General features: G+C 38.8%; 1 protein-coding gene across 2 annotated transcripts in view; it reads left to right on the forward strand.

Moving 5' to 3' along the window:
* ATP6V1H (ATPase H+ transporting V1 subunit H) overlaps nucleotides 1-23,651 on the forward strand; it is a 50,562-nt gene extending 26,911 nt beyond the window's left edge. For both annotated transcript variants that reach the window (XM_054192239.1, XM_054192241.1), the window contains 5 exons: nucleotides 1,212-1,390; nucleotides 2,188-2,313; nucleotides 5,140-5,241; nucleotides 9,633-9,746; nucleotides 23,310-23,651. In XM_054192239.1, the coding sequence (XP_054048214.1) occupies nucleotides 1,212-1,390; nucleotides 2,188-2,313; nucleotides 5,140-5,241; nucleotides 9,633-9,746; nucleotides 23,310-23,370 (582 nt within the window). In that variant the 3' untranslated portion in view covers nucleotides 23,371-23,651. The remainder of the gene's footprint in view (nucleotides 1-1,211; nucleotides 1,391-2,187; nucleotides 2,314-5,139; nucleotides 5,242-9,632; nucleotides 9,747-23,309) is intronic.
* The last annotated feature ends 1,923 nt before the right edge of the window (nucleotides 23,652-25,574 follow it).

Raw genomic sequence — 25,574 nt, forward strand, 5'->3', positions numbered from 1 at the left:
TTACTTCTCATTTCTCTTGCTGAAAAAGCAACTGGATTTTTTTGCATATTAAAGCTAATTGTATGTGGCCATTAAAAGCAGTAATATGTCTTATTTTCTGTATGCAAGTTTTAACACTTATTTGCAGTGTTCTGTCTTACTAATATGATATCTGATATTTTGGAAGCCTTAAGTGTAATGGTTCTGTGACATGAATGAAAGTGATGCAGTCAGATCCTTTCTATATGGTTTCATTGCTATTTCTGGTAGATGTTAAGGCTTATTTATACGAACACATGTTCTGTTTGTTAAGGACTTTGTCTTTTATATGGAATTCATGTTGTCAGCTTTATCAAAAAGTGCAGGTGGCTAGCTCAGATTGAACAACATAATTTGAAGCTGATTAAATTGAGTAGAAATGTAATGAATAAATGACATTGGAACTTGACTGTTACATTCTGTGCTTGTAATTCCAGTCTTACCAACAAGCTTCTGTTTGAATAAAAATGTCTAGTTGGAATATTCCCAAATTCAAAAGAAGCTGATGTAATCCAGATAACTCTTGAGTTGGACAGATGACTTCAGGTTGTTTTTTGTTTGGTTGGTTTTTTTAAGGCTTACCTGCTTTATGCTATTGCTGCACAGAAAGCTAAAATGATGGTCCTACATAAAAGTAGTTCTTTATGTTAGGCTCTGGATTTGGGACATAAGCCTGCCCTTTGACTAGTCTTTGTAGTAAGCCCAATTTGATGTGGAAAATGATCAAAGCAGGTGAATGAATACTTTCTAGTATTGAAGGTATCATACCATCTAGGAGGAAAAAGGTCGAAGTGACCTAAACTTGAATGCAGTGGTGGTTATGCTTTTCAGCACATACAGTTGCATTACTTCTACCTTGCAACACAGAGGGCTTTTTTTTTTTTTTTCCCCTTTCTCTCTGTCTCTCTCTTTCTCCTCCCCCCCCCCCCCGCCCCGCCCCGTAGTGAAAGATACTAATACTCCTCTTGTGTGGTAAGGTCAGTCATAGGCAATTTGTACTACTAAACGTAGGTGTAAAACCACTGTGTGGTAGACTGGTACTTTACTACTTTGGAGAGATTATTTTGGGAAGCTGTCAATTCTGTCACTTACTAAATTAAAAAGTGCCAATAAGAATGTCTTAAAAATACCACTTTCTTTCAAAGTAGTCTGTTCTTAAAACAAACAAAATAAATGAATTTTTACTTCCCTAGAATTTGTTAGAGAAATCTACTGAGAGAGAAACTCGCCAAGAATATGCTCTTGCCATGATTCAGTGTAAAGTTTTAAAGCAGCTAGAGAATTTGGATCAGCAGAAATATGATGATGAAGACATAAGTGAAGATATCAAATTTCTACTGGACAAACTTGGCGAGAGTGTGCAGGACCTTAGGTATGCTTTGCAGTGTGAACTTTAAAAAATTGCAATTATACGAACATTGGTAAAACTTTTTTCTTTTTTAACGCTAAATAATATACAGAATTATGATATGTAAATGCTAGTTGATAAGTTAGAGTGTATAGAGATGCTGGTTGTATATAAAAGTTTCCTATCCTAAGTGAATATTTACAGGCTGAATAGAAAATAAATTTCACTTTTGGATATGTGATATTTGTAACCGATATACTGTTAAAGGACTGAAGAGGGGTCTTATGGGAGTTTCAGTCTAAGCTGAAGACTTCCTGATTAGAAGACATTTTACTGTCCAAATTAACTCAAGTTTTTGCTAGTGTTTACCTAGTTCTTGCTCTTGTCCATAAATTGAACTGCATATTGTAGTTCATGTCAAAGGTTTAATTGGGTGAAAGGCAAGAACTGGGATCCTTGGTTGGGGAAGTTAAAACCTAGAAAACAGGCAAACCAACCAGTTCAATTTCAAAATGTGGTTGTGTGGCTTGTGTATTTCCCCTTTTTTCTTTTTTTTTTTTCCCCTTTCTTCAGGAATTGTGTTTTGGGGTGGATGGAAGGGTATGTTTTTCTGTTGCCTTTTATGTCTTTTCTAATTTTTAAAGTGTTGAACTCTGAGACAGGGAACAGTTGTCATGCTGTGCAGAGAGCCGACTTCCAAATGTGTTGTGGCAAGTCGTGCTCTAGCTTTGTCTTCCTAGGAACAGTCTTGGGCATGTGGTTCAAACTCTGTTCATAGATGCTTAGCAGCCAATATTTCATTTAGGTCTTTTGTGTTGCAGCTCCTTTGATGAGTACAGTTCCGAGCTCAAGTCAGGACGACTGGAATGGAGTCCTGTACACAAGTCTGAGAAGTTTTGGCGGGAGAATGCTGTAAGACTAAATGAGAAGAATTATGAACTACTCAAGTAAGTTTTTAAGTCTTGAATCACATAATTCTGTAATATTTTCTGTGTTTAACTGGACTTATATCTAATACAGATTTTAAATTTCAACATGAAGTAACGTCTAGAATGAAAGCAAGTCAGAACATCTTGCCATTTTTAGAACGTATGGTCCTTACTCAGTATGGTTCATTTTGTTCAAAAGCAGAATAGTTTATTTGCTCTTACTGGTCAAAATGTACTGATGATGGTGAGATAGAGGGAGTATCTCTAGCTTAACATGTATGCAAATTTGTGCTGTTGACTCTGTTCATGCTTTTACTTGAAAAACAGTTGTAATAATTGATGTAATTACAAATATTTTTACCATACCTTAGACTTAGTTTTGTGTTGTGTTGCTGTTGATCTGAGTAATGAACTCCTGTCTTGCGTAATTGGGGCTTGAAAGTTGCGGTACCGTTCCATCCAAAATCTGACTTGCTGCAATACGTTGCAGCCTGTCTATTTTGCCTTGGGACTGTGCTTGGTGTACGTACGTTGTTAAGTGAAGTGAAGTTGAAGCCCGTCTTTCCTTTTGGAGTCAGGAGTTTATTTGCTGGCTTCTGAAAGTATGTACTCAAAAGATGTCTAGGTCTTAAATAGCTTGTAAGAGCTCCTAGTTGTTTAACTGCATTGTCATTAACTGGTAATACGTAGACTTCTTCCTGTTCAGTATTTGCTAGTAAGTGCCAGACCTAACACAAATCAGGAGGTCAAGTGGAGCATGTGAGATGTTTCAAGGCGTGGCAAGAGCAAGCTGATGCCAAACTTTATATGCGTTTCAGTCTGCCTTGAAACCTTACCAAAACAAGTCTGATAAATCCTTCCCTGAGGGCGTATTGCTAAATATATATGATTATAGCCTTAAAAATTTTAGATGCTGCCAACTGCTACATGAAATTGATATTGAGGCTTAGTATTTCCTGTAGCAATTGCAATGTTTTGCTGTATTTGCTGGAACTCTTCTGGTTCTAGGTCTGTTAAGTAAATGTATTGTACTTGTGCTGCCCCCAAGACAGTGATCTACTATAATTCCTCTAAAAACAAACAACCAAAAAAAAAAAAACCCACAAAAAACCAACCCCCCCTTCTCTGCCCAAGGCGGTGGAGAGATTCTTGCACCTTAGAACTTCTCTTTTGCATTGTAAGATGTTTGACAGGCAATCCTTTCTTTCCTTCAAGCCACATAATTTTATTTTCCATTATCTGCCAGCTAACTTGTTTTCTAACTCTAATACACTTAAGCTTACTGTTAAACTTACTGTTTATTCCTGCCTGGCACCATTATTGATTTCTTAAGCAAGGGATGCTGGACTAGTATTTTGTTCAACAACATTTTACGGATCTTCAGTGTCTTCTGATCAGTGTTATGGTTCAAGTTTCTGCTCCTACTTTTTGTCCAAATTAGAAGTTCTTTTAAAAGGTGAAGTGCTTCATCTGTCAATTTCTGGCCTCTAGGGAGGTGGTGGCTCTAGTAATTTAATTTTATTAGAATGTTCTTTTTTTAATTCCAATAGAATTTTTAACCTACCTAACTATTTCAACTTGTTATGAACTTTCTGTGATTAGAACAAGTTTGTCATTTCAATAAGCGTAGATGAATCTAATTTTACAGTGATCTGTGTATTTAACCTTTTAAACTTTTTATTAGTGCCTAACCTTAATATCTATATAATTTTTCCCCCCATTCTCACTGCTGGCTAGAGAACAGTGTTGCTGGTATCCATTTTCCACTAAAGCTGATTAAATTACTTAATTTAAAAATGCAGACAATATTAAGAGTTGAGAATCTGTTTTCTAATTCCTACAGCTCTGTATTTCTGGTCATGCTAACAAAATAACTAGTACATGAAATCAGAGTCAATTACAAGGTATAGCTTTCATCATTGCAGTCTTTGAGTTAGGACAGAACTGCTTTTGAGACCACAACAGTTGACTGAACAGGTGATGTTGTTGAGATAAAATTGATGGTCTTGAACTGAGAGAGGTTCATAGTTGCACAGACCAAAGAACATGGTGTGCCGCTTTGTTCTCAACTGCTAGTATGCCTTTTAACTTTTAAATGACTCTGTATAACAAAGTTCTGTATAAAATTCTGCCTGTTTTGTCTTTCTACCCTGCATTGAGCAAGGCTACTGTTGAGAGGTGAGGGGAGGAATAGAGTTGGTGAAAGGCTGGTAGATAATAGGCTTGTCATACCCCCCCCTGCTGTGTCATGAGCAACGTGGCCTTATCGTGTTCTGAATCCCACAGTGCAGGATGCTGAGTACAGGAGGCAGGAACAGCATGCAGGCATGACTGGGGTCTGTTGTATAACAGAAGCAGCAGCATCTGTTGGCCTTGGGTAGGCTTTTGTGTTTGTGTCCCACCCCTGTCCTAGTCTGTAAATATTTATATGTTTGGTTCATACAGCAAATCTTGGACTCAAACCCTCAAAACTGTTGGTCTTGAAGCCAATGTATAAAAAAAAAAAAAGAAATATTTTGTAAACCTTGGTTTACAGGTATTTGTAGATGCGGCTCACTAAACTTACTCTATTGAATGCTTTTGATAATTCTGTTAATTAGGGCAGGATCTCCATTGTTTTAAATGCAACTGCACATTTGGAAAAAGTTCTATTCTAGCTTTGCTGTTTGGGTGACTTGTAAAGCACTTTTATGGTTACAGGATTTGTTATTTCAAGTTATTGGTGATTTAAAAAAAAACAAACCAAAAACCAAACAAAAAAACAAGGACAAAGAAAACCCAAAACAAGACAAAAAGGCCCCCAGACCAAAACCTGGGACTTGATTGTTTCAAATCTTTTCCTAGAATCCTGACAAAACTTCTGGAGGTTTCTGATGACCCACAAGTGCTGGCTGTAGCTGCTCATGATGTGGGAGAATACGTACGACACTATCCCCGTGGAAAACGGTAAGAAAAATGCCAATATGTTGGTACTCAAGAGACTAGCTAGAATATATACTTTGCCTGTGGCTTTTTTGCTTATTTATATTAAAATATGCTACATAGGGATAGCAGGTTATGCTTAAGTTTGATTCCCTGGGAAGGTGAGAAAACACAAACTAAATCAGATGAGCAAATACAAACTAGGTCTTTGATTTAATATATTGCAGTGCCCCTTGACAGTGAAGGGAGCCTATGCCTAAAGAAGTTTTGGATAAGTTGTTTAGACTAAAGCAGAAGACGTGCACGAGAAGAAATTAGAACTACCAAGAATTTAATCAACATAGCATTTTTAGCCTCTTATGACTATTGGACTATAATTAGTTGGCTTACAGTGGGGATGGACTATTTCAACAATGATTAAGTATTTTGTGACTTAAGATTACTGAGACAAGATTTTTCTCACAAACAATTGCTATTGTAATTTCAGTGATGTTAGTACAGATTCAGTTATCTATCACTCTTTTAGCTACTCAAATCCACGTTTTGGTGAAAGTGTTAATGTTTATTGTAAACCTGAATTTCTGTCAAAATATACAGACAGACATTGCTATTCTTTCTTGCTTTGTTTTGTTTTAAAAACATGTGAGTAAAGATGTTTGTTTGCTGAGTAATTGCATCTTGCAGGTAGGAGACCACTGAAGCAAAGGCCTTTGGTTTTTGCAGGAATCATGCTCATCAGTCACTCAAAGGGATGTGACTTAATTTTTGTAGCAAAGCGGTGGTCTTTCTGGTTTCTGCATAGGGTTTAATGGAGATGATGAGGCTTGTTGGGAATTTCATGAACACGTCTTGTTCAGACTGCTGGCTTGACAGTAGCAGAATCACAAAGAACAGACAAACTTCATGCTGTGTATATGCTAGAAAGATTTGTTCACTCCAGAAAGATTCACAGCCCTTGTAGTCTTGTAAGCAACTTGAACTGAAGATGTTTTTAGAGTATTGGAACAAATTAACAGTTTTCTAGGTCCACTGAGAAAGGTCAGAGGTGTTCAGTGTGTACCACTTGTACTGAGCAGTGCTGTTTATTGGCTAATCATCTGCTGTGTCTTCCAAAAGAGATTTTTGACAACTGGTATTTGGAGGGGAGGCGAGATATCCTCCAGTAGGTGGAAACTTATACTGCTGCCTGCAAGTGGCAAATCCGAAGGAGTAATACGGGTTGCTCCTGCTTTGATCTGCCCTTTGTCTGAAACCATTTCATTAGGCATTTGCCATGATCTTTAGACATCCTGCACACATCTACCCAAATGTAGCATAATACTTGAGCTAGCGTAGCCATGCAGTTGCTGGACCAAAGCTATGAAGTCAGATGAGTGGATAAACAGGACCTGTATCTCCTAGTCTGTAGTTGGGAAAATGTACTGCTGGTGGGACCACAGCTCTGCTCAGCTCCCAGGCTTTTAAACCTATTCAGAAGCGTGTCAACGTTCAAAAGGAGTGATCATCAGCATCAGTGGTCCTAGATACTATTCTAACCCACGTTCTTATATCAAATTCTAATACTTTAGCTGCTTTCTGCTTACGGACTTGGCTTATTTAGCTTTTGGTTCTGATGGATAAACTAAAATGCCCCAATCTTTCTTTTAAAGAATTTCCTTTGTAATCTGGTTTATCTTTACTAAGTATTACTTCAGCAATTTTAGGATTAAAAGCTTAAAATACCTAAGGACTGTGTGTGAGTTTCCATGTAATAGTCCTTTTTGTACCATGATCATTTCTGATATGTAGTCATTTACTGCTCCCACGCCTGGTTGGCATTTCACACTCTCATTGCATGACTCACTTTGAGAATGGATGCTATTCGTTGGTTTGGAAGAATAAGAGAATTCAGATGTCTTAAATATTTTTTGTTTCCTTTAAGTGTTTGTCCTCAACTCTTAACAGGATCATCCTTCACTCTCCAAAGGTTGCAGAGGCGAATTAGAACCTAAAACTTCCTGGTCTACCTGCTGCGCACAGCAGAGACCTGGAGTTACAATTCTGTCTAACCTTTCCCTTTTTCAGACAAAGTGTTTCATAGAATGATTAGGGTTGGAAGGGGCCTTAAAGATCACCTAGTTCCAACCCCCCTGCCCTCGGCAGGGACACTTCCCAGTAGACTAGTTTGTTAAACTAAATACTACATTTTTGCTTGGCTGTTCTCTAATGCTGTCATCTTGAATAACTTTAACTTGCCTTTAAAATTGCACATTGTGGACCAAGTTCTCAAGGCAATAGCACCCTGGGATTCTAGTGAGGCTCACTAACATGCATTTTCTGACAATGTAACAGCATAAATAAAGTACAGTATTGGTGTTTCCTGTCATGGAAAATAAATGCAGGCTAAACATCAGCTTCCAGTAAAACTTCTGTTTGCCCCAAGGGTCACTGCTATGCGAGGTCAACAATTTAAATCACCTGAATGCTGTGAATACAGGTTTTACGTTTTGCATGTACAAGAGATTGGGACCTAGAGCCATTCCCTTCTTTAGCTCACGATTCAGAAACAGCCTAATTGCATTCCCCTTTTCACCTTGGTCTGCTTTTAGATATGTAGTGTGGATTTTTTATTAATATTTTCTGCTCTAACAGTCTAAACTGTTCTCATTTGTCTTCATCTTAGGTATCTTCTTTCTCCCTTTAAACATGTCATGTTAAGATCTAACTCTTCAGCATCCAGAAACTTGTTTGAATTGTCACTGTTTTGGCTAGGTGCACTGTTCTTATAGGGAACAGACCCTGCGCAAGATGTGCACGTACCATAACTAGCCCAGTGGGCTCTCTTACTGCTGTAAAGTAAGCAGAAGTTGAGGAGAGGGAAAAGAGAGCTAACAGTAGTGTTTTGAGCAGGTTTGGAGTTTGAAGGAACAGGATTCACTGTGAACCTTCCTGTAACGAGTCAGTCCTGTAATGAGGGAAAAAAAAATTGTGTTTCACAGTCTTTGTGTGCAGTGGTTTTATATTTAACTCATGATTAAAAAGGCGAGGCAGCCTAAGGCAAACATAAAGGGTTTTTTTTGAATCTATTACATTAGTAATAACTTCTTGGTGAGGATTTTCCAGCTTGAAACAATAGCACTTTTCTGAATGCGTTCCTGTTGTATGTAACATCCTTATATGTTCTAATGCTATTGGGGAAATAATATTCCCTATGGTCTCCAGGATGGTTTTGACAGAGTTATAAAATGAAATAGGAAATTCTCTTTTTCATCTCCACGCTATGTCTTTATACTGTTCTGCAGCTTTACAAAAACATATTGTGTTGTGCAGTAGTAATGCATTAATTGGGCCATGAAAAGAACAGTAATAAAAACAGACAGCTAATGAAAGCTTAGAATGGCAGGATAGCAGCAGGTTAAGAGTAATGCAAACGGTAGCCTCCTCACAGAATATATTAACTACTCAGTGACCTGTGAGAGAACAGATGTAAAAAAAAAAAACCAGAACATACGCAAGTCAGTGAGTAATCAGTTTATATATCCTTGCAAATTCTTTCCAAACTTTCTGTTATGACAGACCAAAATGCTGCATGTAGAGAGACATGGGAATGGTGATACTTTTTCAGGCTTTAAGTGTGTTTTGCTGTCCAGTTTTTGTGTGTGGTGTTTTTTGTTTTTTTTTTTTTTTTTTTTTTGAAATTATATATACATGACGTGATACGAGGTTTCATCAGTATTTCGTGAGGGATTTGGTATAGCTATTAAAAAGCTATCGCTGACTACTATGGTGAAGTTTGTAATGAAAGATACTGTTTTTCTGTAAATGGTAACTTAGCTGCATCTTGTGCAAGAGTAGCTGTGGCTCTAGTACAGTTTGAATGGCAAAAAGCACGACCAAGTGGCTGGTTTAATAGGTGTTGGTGTGATTACAAGCATTTTTCACTGTGGGATTGGGGCTTTAATCTTGCAAAAAATGGAGTGACCTGGTTATTATCGGTTTATGGAGGGGAGGGCACTACCTCCTCCTAAATGATAATTGATCGTGCTGTACCCTGCTAACCCTCTCAAGCCAATATTGAGTTCTTTACTAAACTGTGTAAAGCAAATAACCCTCTCTGCAAAGCACTCCTTTCTTGACGGTTGTTTAGTTCAAAATTTATGGAAGTAGGTAGTGGGTAGTAAACAGGGGAGTCCAGTACAAACACTTTCTGATGTTGTGAATTTTAAAAAAAAAAAAATAAATTCATTAGGTAGTATGAGAGATCTGCATTTGTAAGATGTCAAATAAGAATGTATATGTTAGGAAATAGGTACTTTCAATAAAACAAATATTCTGTGACTTAACCTTTTAATGCCTTGAATGTGAAGTGGTTGGATAGGATAGCTACCCAGAAGCTGAAGTAATGTCAAAAAAACTCCTCCCCTCCTCTCTTTCAGAGTGATAGAACAACTTGGTGGTAAACAGCTGGTAATGAACCACATGCATCATGAAGACCAGCAAGTTCGCTATAATGCACTACTGGCTGTGCAGAAGCTGATGGTTCATAACTGGTATGTGAAGATTATTTAACATACTACTAACAGTAAGAAATATTGGGCTGTGGAGAGAGGATTCAAGACAGTAGATTATTTTTTTTTTTTTAAGGGCAAATAACACTTTAATGTGGTAAGACTCCAGTTCTTAAATGATAGAGCAATATGATGCTGATGTGTAAGTTCTTAGCTAGGTTTTCTGTATATTTTTATTGCAGTTGAATTGAGTAGCTTGACCTTACGTGACTGAATGTCACATGAGTAATTCACTCAATGTATTTTATCTTATTTGAACTGCTTTATATTTAATACAAGCTGTAATTTAGGCTTGCAAAACTAGCCTTCAAAATGTTAAGGATGTGTGCAAGTATTTTAGCAAGCTTGCTTAATCTCAGCTGAAGGAATCAGTAGCTTGATGTAGTTGTAAGAGTTGATGTTTCACGTATTTAATTGACAGTTGCTTTGCAGAGTGCATGCCTGACCGTTCTTTTGCATTGCTCTAGTCCTTTCCCCCACTCTATACTGTTATTTTTCTGTTGCTGTTTTAAGGGATGCAAGTATAATTTTTCTTGAGCTCCTGGAGTAGCAGAAGCTTACGGACTGGTTGATTAGATGTAGTTGAAAATTGCTTGCTGGTGTCTCTTTCATCAGTTGCTGAGAATAGCATTTCAAATGAGGTTTTTCTTTCATTGTTTGTTGACTAGTTCTCTAATTATTTCTCTAATAAAGTTCCAAAAACCCTGAAGTCCTGGTGTGTTCTGCCACAGAACTTGCTGGTGGGTGACGTTGCCTTTCCAACAGAGCACAGGACCTTTATAGTTAAGCATTGAAGGGCTGAAGTTGTGAAAAACCTCAGTATTCACATGACAACTTTGTATAACTTGCCAAACTAATTAGGTATGCTAAGCATAAAGCATGGAGACTTAAAAATACTGATTAGGAATTCTTAATCTGACTATTAATTATGATTTCACTAAAGTTTATATTTCCAATTCGGCATTGCCTTAGAGTAAGATAAAATGCAACAGTACATCTGAATACTTTGTAACATAGATGTTGAGATACAAACAACTAATTTAATTTCGAATTTAAAGCAACCTTTTATTTCTGAAAAGCTTGGTGCTTGGAAGTACCTATAGCTTTTTGTAATTTTTTTTGCTTCTGACAGATTCTGATCTTTTTAAAATGCTGAGTAGTAGTGATGCTAAGAGTGTAAAACTTGTAGGGGAACAAGGGCCTTAAGAACTCATTCTTAAAGATTTAAGTTGTCTAGTTGCTGTAGAAGACAGACTAGCAAGCTAATAAAAAAAATCTCCTGTCCCCTCTCCCTGCAGTGTATCTTCTGTAAAACAAAGCTAGTTTCCCCCCTTTTCTTCCAAAGAATACAGGTTTTGACTCTCATGCATATCATAATGTTAATTTTATCCTGCTTCCTCCCTCTCTCATACTGTGGGAACCTTCTATAGCAGAGAAAAACTTACATGTTTAAATAACCTACTATGAAAAATCCAGAGTTAACATTCTCCATCTGTAAGGAGGACTTCAGACTTGAATTTCTGAATGTGTGGCGATGGAGACTAAACGTGTGGTCATGTGCAGCCTAATTTGTGGGCAGTATTGTATGTTGTGCTCTGCCCTGCTTCTCGGTTTGGTGATGTACTTCTTTTCTCACAGTGCTGTTCTGATATATTTGAAGCATTCTGAGTATTATAAACTGGCTATAGCTAAATCAAGTTTACAATGTGGAAGGCTTAGTTACTGAATTTTTACTTTATGCAGGGGAGACAGGTCTCATTTCATGTGTGTTCTGATGTCTTGAAAATGCGGTAATAAAAATATAAAACTCCAGTCTTTCTCCTGCACAAACCTCACTGGTAGTAAAAGCTTTCCTGGATGCCTAACTTCTCTTTTTCTCATTTTCAACTTAAGTGTACTAATTTTAAAAACATCACATCTGGTCTTCTAGATTTGTCTTGGTTTTTTAATGTCATGAACATTTCTGTGCCTGCTTTTCACAGTTTGTGAACCTTTAGACGTGAGACCGAGAGAGATTGCAATTACATCTAGTTTCAGATATTTAGAGGTGTCAATAAAAAGGATCTGTTTAAGTTACTGCCATTTTCAGATTCATATTGTCATCTTCAGAGAATATGTTCTTGTTTAATTCTTACTGGAACAAACCTCTGGGACACATTGTCCTTGGCTCATATTTGCCAAAGTAGTGTTCCCCCCTGGAATGGACATCAGGTAGCTTGAGCTAAGGAAATGACGTATCATTTGTATGTGGGAAGCTTGATCTGTCTTTGTATAGATCTGGCATTTGAGGTGTGTCAGGAGCTCTTCCGTTTCATAGCTTGTGTGGGGAGAAGAGAAAGCAGAGTCCCCTGACTGCTGCACAGTGCAGTTCAAGTGCCTACTTATTTAGCTTTGCTTTACTATAAGATGGATTACTCAGCAACTTCATGGTTTTGCTTAACTTGCGCTTCAGAGCTGGGGAAACAATAAGCATTTTCCCCCTTTGTTTTTGTTTTTTTCCTTGAGTTTAATTGACATGGAACAACTCTCCATTACTATCTGTGACACAGGCATGACAGAGGTAGTCAGGCTTTTCCTCGATCTGGAGGCTAACCAAGAGAAGGATAAGAAAATAAGGGCTTGCTCTGCTGGGTTGAGGTGCCTGAAGCAGCAGAGTAAGGAAAACTTGTGGTACCTGAACCAAGGGAGAGTCATGGGGCAGCTGAAGTGGCATTCTGCTTAAAATACAGTTGTGTCATTAGACTGCTAATAACTCAACTTGGAGACAGTTAACTCCTAAGTAATAGTTCATTACAGTAATAGTTCATTACAGGCTGCTCAACTGGCTTTTCCTTAGGGGTTTTTAAGTCAGGGATAAATGGGGGGAATCAGACTGTCAGGCATTTCGTTTAATGGTAAAACTAGGTTGGCAAAAGCAGTTACTGCTGTCAGCTTTTCAGATGAGGTAAGTTCAGGTGAAATATTCCAGCTACATTTGCATGTTAAATGATCATGCGCATGATGAAGCAGGGAGTGAAGGTATCGTTTTAGCATCACTTAATATCTTTAAATGGTAATTTATCCTGTGTTTTAATCTCACTTGAACTAACTATATCACTCGTGGCACCCCATGCTGATGTTATTGGCAGATAGGGGAGTTTGGCATGGCAACGATGGTGCATGTTTTTTTGTATGTCCTGTTTAATTTGTGTTTTAACTATGTATGAGAAACATCATCTTCTTATTCTTTGTCTTTGCTGTTCAGTGGCAATACCCACCTTGACCGTTTTAATATTAGGAAATGGTTTTGGGAACGTAATGCTGGTTGGAGCAATGTTTTTAATGATGCAGACTTTAAAAGAATCAAATCACTGTAAGTTCTACACTGACAGCACTTACATATCACTTTAAAGAAACCCAATATGTTAATCTCTACAGATAAAGCATGTGCCTTTGTGCTTCACAGTACAAAATTTTACTGAACTTCAGGGCTGGCATGGTGTGACTCAAAGCACCTACGGTTAGAAGCCCAAGTACCTTATATGAATCATAGAATGGTTTGGGTTGGAAGAGGCCTTAAAGATCATCTAGTTCCAACCCCCCTGCCATGGGCAGGGACACCTCCCACTAGACCAGGCTGCTCAAAGCCCCATCCAGCCTGGCCTTGAACACTTCCAGGGATGGGGTATCCACAACTTCCCTGGGCAACATGTTCCACCCTCGGAGTAAGGAATTTCTTCCTGATATCTAATCTAAGTCTCCCCTCTTTCAGTTTAAAACCGTTACCTGCCTCGTCCTATCACTATGCTCCCTGATAAAGAGTCCCTCTCCATCTTTCCTGTAGGCCCCCTTTAGGTACTGGAAGGCTGCAGTAAGGACTCCTGGAGCCTTCTCTTCTCCAGGATGAACAATGCCAGTTCTCTCAGCCTGTCCTCATAGGAGAGGTGCTCCAGCTCTCTGATCATCTTTGTGGCCCTCCTCTGGACCTGCTCCAACAGGTTGTTGTGTTGGGGGGCCTCAGAGCTGGATGTAGTACTCCAGGTGGGGTCTCACAAGAGCAGAATGCGGGGGGGAATCACAGAATGGTTTAGGTTGGAAGGGACCTTAAAGATCATCCAGTTCCAACCCCCCTGCCATGGACAGGGACACCTCCCACTAGACCAGGCTGCTCAAAGCCCCATCCAGCCTGGCCTTGAACACTTCCAGGGATGGGGTGTTCACAGCTTCCCTGGGCAACCTGTTCCAGTGCCTCACCACCCTCACAGTAAAGAATTTCTTCCTGATATCCAGTCTAAATTTACCCTCATTCAGTTTGAAGCTGTTACCCCTCATCCTATCACTACACTCCCTGATAAAGAGTCCCTCCCCATCTCTCCTGTAGGCCCCCTTTAGGTATTGGACGGCTGCTATAAGGTCTCCCTGGAGCCTTCTCTTCTCGAGGCTGAACAACCCCAACTCTCAGCCTGTCCTCATAGCAGAGGTGCTCCAGCCCTCTGATCATCTTTGTGGCCCTCCACTAGACCCGTTCCAGGAGGTCCATGTCCTTCTTGTGCTGAGAATCCCCTCTCTCAACCTGCTGGCCACAGTGCTCTTGATGCAGCGCAGGATACAGTTGGTTTTCTGGGCTGCAAGCGCACATTGCTGGCTCATGTTGAGCGTCTCATCCACCAACACTCTCAAGTCCTTCTCCTCAGGGCTGCTCTCAATCCATTCTCCACCCAGCCTGTATTTGTGCTTGGGATTGCCTCAGCCCAAGTGCAGCACCTTGCGCTTGGCCTTGTTGAACTTCATGAGGTTCACATGGGCCCACCTCTCAAGCCTGTCAAGGTCCCTCTGGATGGCATCCCTTCCCTCCAGCATGTCAAACCACCACAGAGCTTGATGTTGCTGTCAGACTTGCTGATGGTGCACTCCATCCCACTGTCTGTGCCTCCGTTGTATGAACGATGGAGAGAAGCAGATTGTTTTTCAGGGCAGTGCAGAGCAGCTTCAGTGTCTGAAGTTGAGCAGTGGGAATAATCTTCTGTCTTTTAAGATTTGTGAATGTATAGTCTCCTGGCTTCATTCTAAAGGGGTTAATTCCAACCTTCTATTAGCTCACTAAAATAAGAGCTTGATGAAGAGCTAGGTGAATTCTAGATGTTCTGCATTTAATATGTAATTTATGACCCTACTGGTAATCTAGAACACAGTGCATTAGTTTCCACGACTTGTTTGTCTTCTAGCTGGTTTACGGCCAGGGAAGTTTGCTCATGACTCAATGTAGTAAGTGCAGCATATTACTTTTTTTTTTTTTCTTGCTCTGTTAGCAGCAGTGCTGTTGGGAGTTGGAGACCATAGGTCAGAGGAGATGTTGTTAAAACATCCAGTTTAGCTGAGATGTGCACAGGTGGATCATGTGTCCTCTTTGTTCATGCAAATGTAAAGTAAAAAGCAGTGGTTTTACCTCTATAGGTCAAAAGTTCTTCAGTATTCATAGAAGAGCTGCTGACACCAGGGTGGATCTCGCTGCAAACTTGTTTATTTTTCCGATGGCTGAGTCAGGGTCATGGCAGAACTTGTGGCATCTTTTGGCATTTGCTCCCACTGACTGAACTACTGGTCTGTGTTGCTCCGTATTTCTGCTTGTGCCTTAGTAGTAAGGTGCTGTAGGGATTGCATCTCTGGGTTCAGGTATGATGCCTCATCTCCCCAGGGTCCTTTGAACTGTGCAGGCTCTGAGCTATAAACCTTCTTTAAATAGGCAGACTTTTAAAATAAATTGCTATTCAATTAATTGATACCAACATGGAGAGTATGAGTATGTTGCAGGATGCTAAACAATGGGAGTTAGGATGCGTCATCGATGCATGATCAAGTATGGTATTGGAAGTAAAATTAATAAACGGCATACTGAATGAAGCAATAAATGCAGATAAGCTTTGAATATGCAAACAGATGGATATGGCTTTCACAGTGCACATTCCAGACAAAATTACTTGCTTTCCATCTTTTAAAATGACTGGTAAAGCAGAGAGATGTTAAAAAATATGAAACTGCCTAGGATTTTCAGTATGCTGTATTTAGAACCTGTTGTTCATCTATAGAGTTAGCATGGAATATTCAGCATTTGTCACTCTTCTTCTTTGGTGTAAACTTTGTTCTCTGAAGCTCATGTGTCTCCTAAGATAGCTTCTGTGTGCTGCTTGCTTTCCGTAGTGAGAAGTGAAAGTGTAATGACAGTTAACTGGCAGCCATGAAGTTTGCTGCGCTGCCCCCCCGCCCTTTCTTTTCCCCCCATCCCAGTGCTCAGATGTGTAAAGCTTAATATAGTAGGCATAAATCTAGGAAACAATGCCTACATGATAATGCAATCCACTGTATGTATTTACCCTGTTTCTTAGCTTTCATCATCAATACAATTCCTTTTTAGTAGTTAACAGAAGTTAACTAACTGAAAAGTCTGAGAAGATATATTGTGTTCCTGATAAAAAAAAATATTTTTTTTTTAAGAGGACAGTTCCTAGCTAGAATGAGACAAGTTAGGCAAAAATCTAATTAGTTGTAGGCACGCTTGATATCTAGTATGAGTGCTCCGTCTTTTTATTTGAACATAAATATGTATTCTTGTAAAGCTTCATTCCATACAAGTAGGGACTGTGGCTTGTATTGTGTGTAGGCTCTCTGGGATTTCACACTCTGATTGTATTATCTGTCATGAGATCTACACTGTTTTTAAAACACACTTTAATATTTCTGGAGCTTCTGTTAGTGTGGAGCAAATATTTTGCAAGTATCAAACATCCTGCTCAGTTTGCATTTTCTTTTTTCAAATAAATTGTTCATTTTCATGTGCTATGCTGAAAAAGTATGTCACCAAAGAAGTAACTTCATGGTAGTTTCACTTCTGATTAGCATTACTTTAGAGATTGGATTTCCTGAAAGTAAAAGTCAGTTAAACTTGATCTATATCAGTCATTCTGAAATATTCTGTGCAAACTTAAAAGCTCTTAAGTATTGAAAGCATTTTGTTTCCTGTTCATTGTGGCAACTAAATCTTCTGATTCAGTATAAAACCACTTTTAAACCAAGTTGCATGGTTCAGTTAAGTGAGAATCATAGAACTGCCTAGGTTGGAAGGGACCTTTTAGATCATCTAATCCAACCATCAACGTAACTCTTGACAAAAACCATCACTAAACCGTATCTCTAAGCACTATGTCTACCCATCTTTTAAATACCTCCAGGGATGGGGACTCTACCACTTCCTGGACAGCCTGTTCAAATGCTTAATAACCCTTTCAGTGCATAAATTTTTCCCAATATCCAGTCTAAACCCCCCACCCCACCCCCCTGGCACTACTTGAGGCTGTTTCCTCTTGTCCGATCGCCTGTTACCTGGGAGAAGAGACCAACCCCCACCTCGCTACAACCTCCTTTCAGGTAGTTATAGAGAGCCATAAGGTCTCCCCTCAGCTTCCTTTTCTCCAGGCTAAACAATCCCAGCCCCTGCAGACTCCTCATAAGATTTTTTTTTTTTTTTTTTTTTTTTTTTCTCCAGACCCCTCACCAGCTTTGTTGCCCTTCTCTGGACCTGCTCCAGCACCTCAGTGTCTTTTTTGTGGTGAGGGGCCCAAAACTGGACACAGTACTCGAGGTGGGGCCTCACCAGTGCCGAGTACAGAGGCACGATCACTTCCCTACTCCTGCTGGCCACGTTGTTCCTGATACAGGCCAGGATGCTGTTGGCCTTCTTGGCCACCTGGGCACACTGCTGGCTCATATTCAGCTGGCAGTCAACTAACACCCCCAAGTTGATTCTCAGAATGCCTCTGTCTCAGTGTTAGCTCATAACGCATCTTATAAGTGAAAAATGACTTATAACTTGTCTCCGTAATAGAAAAGGCATATAGACTTTCATGGATTTTTCTTTTAAAATCTAATAAAAATCTTTGAGTAACAGCCTTGTAATAGGAACTCATTGATCTGCTGTTTCTTTATAGCTTGCATGTAAAATTGTGAACCGGAAGACTAGAATTAATCTTCCCAAAAATGGACAAAACCCCTCTGAAGGGAAACTGCTGAATGAAAAGGAGGTTCTTGCAGTGTCTCTTTGTCAACAAATCCAGGTTCTTATAACCATAGTAGAAACACAACATAAAGATGTCAGATCTCTCCAATCTATTCCATCTGATGCATGTCCTTTGAACTTGTTTCAGAGAATCATAGAATGGTTTGGGTTGGAAGGGACCTTAAAGATCATCTAGTTCCAACCCTCCTGCCATGGGCAGGGACACCTCCCACTAGACCAGGCTGCTCAAAGCCCCATCCAGCCTGGCCTTGAACACTTCCAGGGATGGGGTGTCCACAACTTCCCTGGGCAACCTGTTCCAGTGCCTCACCACCCTCAGAGCAAAAAATTTCTTCTTAATATCTAATCTAAATTGTATCTTTACGATTTGTCTTTAACAATGTATGTTGGCAATGTCTTTTGAGTTGCTTAAGTCATGTGGCAGACTTTTTATTGTAGTTTTATTATGCATCTGTACTCTTGCATAAAGGGAAGAATTGCCTTAGAAGGAGCTTTTCATTTCCACTTTCAAAAGCGTGTGACTGTAGGTTTATCTTTAGATAGAGAAAAATAAAATCAATACTTTGATATTGTTCTTTGTCAAAGGAAAGTATTCTGCCTTTTGGGAAACTAAATCTGCTAAAACAAACTAGAAATTACAGATGTTCAAGGTGGTCAAATTTTTTTGGGGTAACATAATTCTTTAATAAATTGAATTTGAGAAAGATTTTAGGTAAATGTTGTTAGCAAAGAGAGAATAGGAAAATTCCATCCTTCCTTTCTTCTATGCTTCGTCTACCTCTCTTCCCTTGCCTGCCAAAAAGAGTTTTCCGTTTTCCTTAAAGGACAGGTAAATCTAACTGCACTAGAATTTGGAGTATAACACTAAAAGTAGTAGTTCTTAAACTGCAAGGCTTGTTTCTTTTAGCATGTGACCTCTAGAAATCTGTTGAAACCTTAAAACTTTCCCTGTCTATCATAGTTGGTTTGTTGTTGACAATGGTCCTTTGCTCAATCTGAAAATTAGTATAGAATTTTCAGTTAAGGTCTTGTGCTAGTTTGCAATTATCTCCTTATTTAATTCTTGCTGAATTTGATGGCTTGCAGGTTGGATCAGTTTCTTGTGCCTTTTCCTAAATGACCTTTAAGTTTTTGTTACAATTACTGTGGCACTTAAGTATATCTCAGCTTGAGGGTGTCAGTGTATCTCATATGCCAGCACAGCCAATTAAATTAAACTGAACGAAGTAACAAATTGGAATAAGGATTTGAGATGAAACAAAGTTGTGTATTCACCTCCAAGTTTCCTTTTCTTCTTGGAAAAAGCATTTTGGATACTGCAGAAAATGTGTGTCCAAAGATTAAGCCTGAAAAAGGGGAAATTGCTAGTGTGAAAGGAATCTCACTTAGTTATTCTAATATGAATGAAAAGATTAATTTGCAAATGAAAATTACTTATGCCTCACTGTCAGACTTCCGAATGACCAAAGAAGTGAGAAAATGTGGTGTTTGAAGTTTTGTTGATCTGAGCTGTAGTTGAGAAATGAGGACTTGATATTTACTCTCAGAAGTGATATACTAAACTTGCTTGTTTTTGGTGCTTTTCTGCAGTGTAGTGGTAATATTTTGAGCACCTGTAAATTTATACTGCATCAGTTGTTTCATGTTTGAATGCAATTAACTGTAAATGCAAGCTGATCTGGACCAGCTTTGTAATAAGGATAGTTTTATGTTGAAGGAAGTCATAAGGGGGCTAAAACTGACCTTTATAAAGGCCTTTCTGTTCTAGTGTGAGGAAGATGGTCAAAGTGGAGCTTCTGGTTCTAAACTTTGCAAGACTTGCAAATTTGAACTTCCTAGGTACTTGGGCCTTTGCTTAATGAACTTTACATCTTGATTACTAATGCTGGAGGACAAATTTGCATTCTTGCTCTTTGTTGTATGGTTTCTAGTGCTGATTCCAAGTTACTGCTACTAGGAACTGTTGCAAGGTACCTTAAAAATATTCATGGAGTTCACCTCTACAATCCCAGTATGGGGAGTATACCAAAATGACGTGCTTAATTTTAAGTCTATTTATGTGGGAGAGCACAGACTCTTCCAGATGCTTATTGACTTGAGGAAACACCATTAAGCATGTGGTAAATTTCCTTCCCTTTCTGGAAAGCAGTTAAGAAATAAAGCATTATATAGAGAGATGCTTAATACTACTGGACTACTGGTGCATAGAGTTTCATTTCCCTTCATCCCCTTAAATGATTTAGAAGAAAAATGAGCCTTATATAATGGCTGGACAGCTGGTGTATTTATATTGAGAAAATGTTTACTACTTCTGACTGGCTTTTGAAATATTATATACAATAATACAATGCCTACTCAAGGTAAAAGGCAGCTTTCTAGTGGAAAGAATTGGTGACTGAATTTGTTGTTGGCCAGGACAGTATTTTGCTCCTTTTCCACAACTTTGTACTTGAATTTTGTACACCTTGTAGAATGCATATTGAGTGACACCCTGCATATCTGCTTGGCCCGGTTAGAAGGGAAGAATGGTCTTTCTTGTAAGATTGTGTATTGAAAGACAATGGGTACGTAGGCCCCAAAGCTCAGCTATGTCGAATAAATGATAGCAGGATGTGTTTTGTCTTAGTCTCCAATATGAACTGATCAGGCCTGCATGAATCTCTGCCAATAGTGGCGACGCTTGTATGTTGTATACTCTTGCTTCTGAGTTGAGCCACCTTAGAAACTTGATATACTTGCAAAAGACCAACCACAATGCCTTTGTTACAGTAAAGGTGGTCATCATCTTCACTTATGAAGGAAAGACTAACAAAATAAGTTTAAAATAAGGAAAAGTGGTCCAATTAATGTGTTTATAGCTTGTAATTTTAAAAATGAAGACTAATACCTCATTACTTTCCATTGTAGCGTGCATCTCTAATCTGTCAGATAGTGTTTTGAATATTTTCTGCAGTGATTTGTTATCTTGGTGACAAGATCTATCCTTCTTTCATCATACATGCTCTTACAGTGCAATGTGTTGAATGCTTGCATTCTTAAAGGTAGTTTTAATTTTGTGGGGTAAACAGTAATTCTAAAATCCCAGGTTTTCTTGTAAGATTTAACTAAATAACAGTGCAGGATAAATAAAAAAATCTTAGATGCTTGGTTTGTAATAGCATAATGATGGACATCTGCATCCAATTTATGTGTGAAGACTGAATCTGACAGTTCTACTTAACCTTCTGCTATGATGAAATACCAGGATTTAAAAAACATACTTGAGTCATCTTGTCCTTTTAGTACGTATATTAACAGAGGGAGAACAGGAGCCTACTGAAGCTACTCTTAGTAATTTGGGTTTTAGTGGAAGATGGGATGGAGAAGTGAGCGAAGGCCTGGCAGAATAACCTATCAGACTTCTCTCCTAAGGCTGCATGTGAAAGCTTCATGTTGAGAAGGTCGGTCCCTCCTGTCAGTCTTTTACCAATCCCGCTCATCATCCGGTACAGACCATGCAAGAACTTGTCCTTGGTTAACCAGTGGCACTCAGTTGGAAACCATAACCAAAAAGAAAATTAACTGTTACTTGTAGCAGCAGGTGGGACAAGTTTTTTACATTTCAGTGGCCCTTGGTGGTGGCTGAAGAAGCGATGAGGTAGGGACAGCGTGGGCTTTTCACCTGGGTTTGCAGCATGGCAGCATAGAGCAGTAACTGTGGATACTCATTTCTGTGTGGGGAAACAGGATAAGAGCTTTTCCTTGTCCCTGGACTTGAACCTCACACCTGCAAATGAATGACCAAAATAAAAGGTTCTGTAGGGAAGGTCCTGTCCCATCTACTGTGTATCCTTACAAGTTTAATGTGTCTGTTAATGCAGCAAGTACCTACAAAATATGCTACTGCTCTGCCGTCTCGGAGATTTTTGCTGAATACACTGTATTATGGTTAGACTTTAGTAAGCCTTGAGCATGCATCTGAACCAGTGTAAGCTATGTGATAGTTGTACTGTTACGGATTGTTAGCTTGATTGATTTTCCTACTTCTAAGTAATTGCATAGGAATTTCACATTCAAAATGGTTCATGTGCGCTTTAAGAATAAATAACTTCGCAGGCTTGTGAGCACAGCTGTGTATGCAGCAAGCGGCAGTTGCTTTCAAGGCTGGATGTTAGACAAGAAACACTAGAATCAGTACATGCATACGGGCATGAAAAACAGAAAAAAAGCTGTTTGTGTTTTTTTGGATGGTTGTCAAATCTTGTTTATTTTGGTGGAACAATTTTGAGTCCTGCAAAACCACAAGAGAGCAGCTCCTTTCCTTCTTTGCCATCAGGAGCCTCTACTTTGAGGGTGGTAACCTACCTATTATGTTCGAGTCATACCTATTGAGTATAGACCAAGCATTAAAATACTGTGATCCTGCAGCAACACCCGATAAAGCTGTGAAGGAAGGCGCTAAACCATAACGTATAGCTCAGCATATAAACTATATGTTATTTTCATTGCTAGTTAAGTTTGAAGTTCTAGATACTTAACTATAAAACTGAGAAAAGTTCTGTTGGGCGGTACAGTTGTGATGCTAAACTTCATTGTGCAATAGGAATTGTGATGCATAGGGAATAGCTGTTCAACAGGACGCTAAGCTGAAAACTAGTTTTTGAAATGTGCAGTAAGAACTGTGGGTTTGGTTTTTTTTTTTTTTAAATAAAGCAAAAGTGCATACTCTTGAGTTATGGTGTTTTTTTTAAAAAAGGTTTCATTCTGAACATCATTTCTCTGAACGGCTTCTAATGTTTAACCTGAGTAGGTTGAAATACCTGTGGAGTGAGACAAACTGTGCTGCTAAGTGTATGATCAACAATGGAAAAAGAACGCCTACGTTTCACAGGTCCTAAACCCTCTCTCTCAGATGATACAGTGGTACAATTCTTGAAGTTTATTTTCTGTAACAAGCAACAACCCAGATATTACTAAAGACCTCTTTCAGCTTATTGGTGTTTCCGTGAAGTGTTGGGCTTTTATAGGAAACAGTGAAAGATGGGAACGTACCTTGAACATATAGTTCTTCAGTCAGTGTCTATTTTGCTGGCCTATGGGTTAAATTGCCAGTATGTCCATCAGTATTACTTGTGCTCATGCAGCTGGGTTATAGGAAGAGATCCTTTCAAATACTTTGACACAGTTTCTAAAATGTATATTCAGCAAGCAAAATCTGTGGGCTTTGTGGGTATTCTGTAACAGTTGCCAGGACTTCTAAATATTATGACTCGGCTTTTTCTTTTTCCAAACAGTTTTGTTGGAACCTCATTTTCAGAGGGATAGATGGTGGCTACCTAAAGCTTAGGTACTCTCATAGTAGCTCCAGTTGACTGTAGAATATTAGTAGACATTATTTCAAGGAATAATTCTAAACTTAAGGCTTTTTCCTCTTTTCTCTACTTCAGACTTCCCACCACTGTCCTACTCCCCGCATTCCAGAATGTTTCTCAATGTATTTTTTTGTTCTATTTCAGGGAATACCTTGGAAAGCAGTTGCAGTCAGAACAACCTCAAACGGCCACCGCACGGAGCTGAACACTTCCATCAGTTCATATTTATAACTACAACATGTTTGTCTTTAAATTACTGTCAAGGAAACGCTGAAATCACATGTTCTTTGCCTGATACTAGTGCATAAACTTTCCAGCTTTCCTCCAGTGTTGTTGGCTTAGTAAAAATTTGTTTGTTCAATTAGTTCTGATGATTATGGCTATTAGCTTCCTGTTGTATTCTGAATGTATATGAGGAAATGTGGCTAATATATTGCATTTGTTTCATGTATTTATTCTCATAATAAAGAATGTTATTAAAGGATATTAATTCCATGTTATAATTAGCCTAGAAAAAATGTTCTTTTCTTTTAGTGGCTTATCAGTGTTGTCACTTTCCAAGAAAAGCAAGCAGTCCCTATATGTCTCCAGACAAATTAATAAAGCTTTGACGTGGCGTTCTGTGGGAAATGCAATAGCCTGAAAAATGCTGATTATCGGTACTAAAATATATACCAGGTCTTGAAACAGTGTTAAAAATGTGTGCAAATGCGTGGGGTTTTTTGCGGGGTGTGGGACTTCTCTCTTGTTAGAGACTACATTAAAAAGTCTGGACATGAGAAAAGGAAAAGAAAGTGAACACTCCTCTAATGAAAACTGATACACTTAAGATTATTAGTTGAGCTGTAAAACATCAATGTTAAGGCTGTAGACAGAATTCTGTGATCAGAGATCAAGTTGGTTTTTTTTTTTTTTAATAACAAATGTGTAGTAACTGATGAACTTGGAATTTCATGAAGTGTTTTCGTTGTTGAAAATACTTGTAAATGTTAGGGTTCTGGTGTCATTCTAGAATGCATTGTACTTTCTTGATAGCCAAATTATTTGGCTTAGTATAAATTTTTGCTGTGTTTTGTAGCTCCTGATAGTAAAAAAGATGTAAGCATCAATAAATCAAAGGTGGTATTGGATTGGCATGTGAAAACAATCTTGTTGCATGTATAGGAGCGTGGCTTCAGGCACTTACAACACTAAGCAGTTAACATTCTTCTGATTCAGTTTTAGAATGAAAAGAAAATATGAGAGGACATGGTTTATTCTTTTCAGTAGTCTTGTGTTGTGCAAGTCTCTGAGGAGCTTTAGGGTACTTTGTCATCAAGTAAAAAAAAAAATCGGGGAAAACTTTTCTTACCCAGTCTGGATTTTCATCATATATAACTAAAATTTGACCACTGTTGCAATGGAGAGAGAAAAGGCCTTTAGGGGATGACAGTTTGAGCATTTCTTGGCCTGCTTAACTAAAATAGGAGTGTGTAAATTAATGACTGTTGCTTACTTATACATATAGGAGGATAGATGCTGAAGCCTGAAAAGAATTAAACTGACTTTACTTGGAGTGAGGGTTATCTGAATGGATCTTAGCCCAGCCCTGCATGTTCCCACAGTGATGAGGGATGCTGGTGGTGTGGAAAGCTGTTGGGAGGACAAGGTGCACCTACACTGCCATTTTTATCTTGGATGGGTTGAGTGCTCTTGAAATAAATTGGAGTCTTCCCCACTTTTCACACTTCAGTTTGCATCACATGATGGTGTCAGTGCATAAATGAGGCGATTTGCGGATAAACTGCAGGATGCGTCCTGTGTTTCTTGGCTACTTGGCAAGTGCTCAGCCCACCGGACCAGGTAAGATTTTCTTTGAAGTATGGACCTTTGAAATGCATTCGGAGTGAAAACTGGTTTCTTAGCACCAAATGTCTTGCCCTACAAGTCACATTCTCATGTCATGCTTCTTGCTGATGTAAACATAGCCTAAGACTTATCTTGAAGGGGCTGTAAAAGGTTGGTCCCACGGTTACGGCTGTAATGTTGGGCACAAGAACCATGACAGGGCATTAATGGGGAGGCAACCACTTGTACTTTTTGCAAGCTAGAAATAACCAAGCTATTCACAACGTGAAACAGAATTGCTTACAGGGGTTGTCCTCAAACATCTAAATGTGGTCATATATTATACAAGTAAATTCTCTCTGTTGCCTTGCTAGTATTACTCTGTGCATAGTTTAATTCTTTATTATGTGGTCTGTTTCTAAGCTACGCGATACCTGGTGTTCTCCATTTAGTTAGAAATCTGGAGACAGAAAAAGGTATGTAAAGAAATGATGGTGATGTTTCACTTATATCAGCGTCCAATTTTGATACTCTGGTGTCTGTGGAACCTGAAAGCCATGACACTTCTAGCCCCTGGTGGTA

The sequence above is a fragment of the Rissa tridactyla genome, chromosome 2 (genome assembly GCF_028500815.1).
Source record: "Rissa tridactyla isolate bRisTri1 chromosome 2, bRisTri1.patW.cur.20221130, whole genome shotgun sequence".
NCBI lineage: Eukaryota > Metazoa > Chordata > Aves > Charadriiformes > Laridae > Rissa > Rissa tridactyla.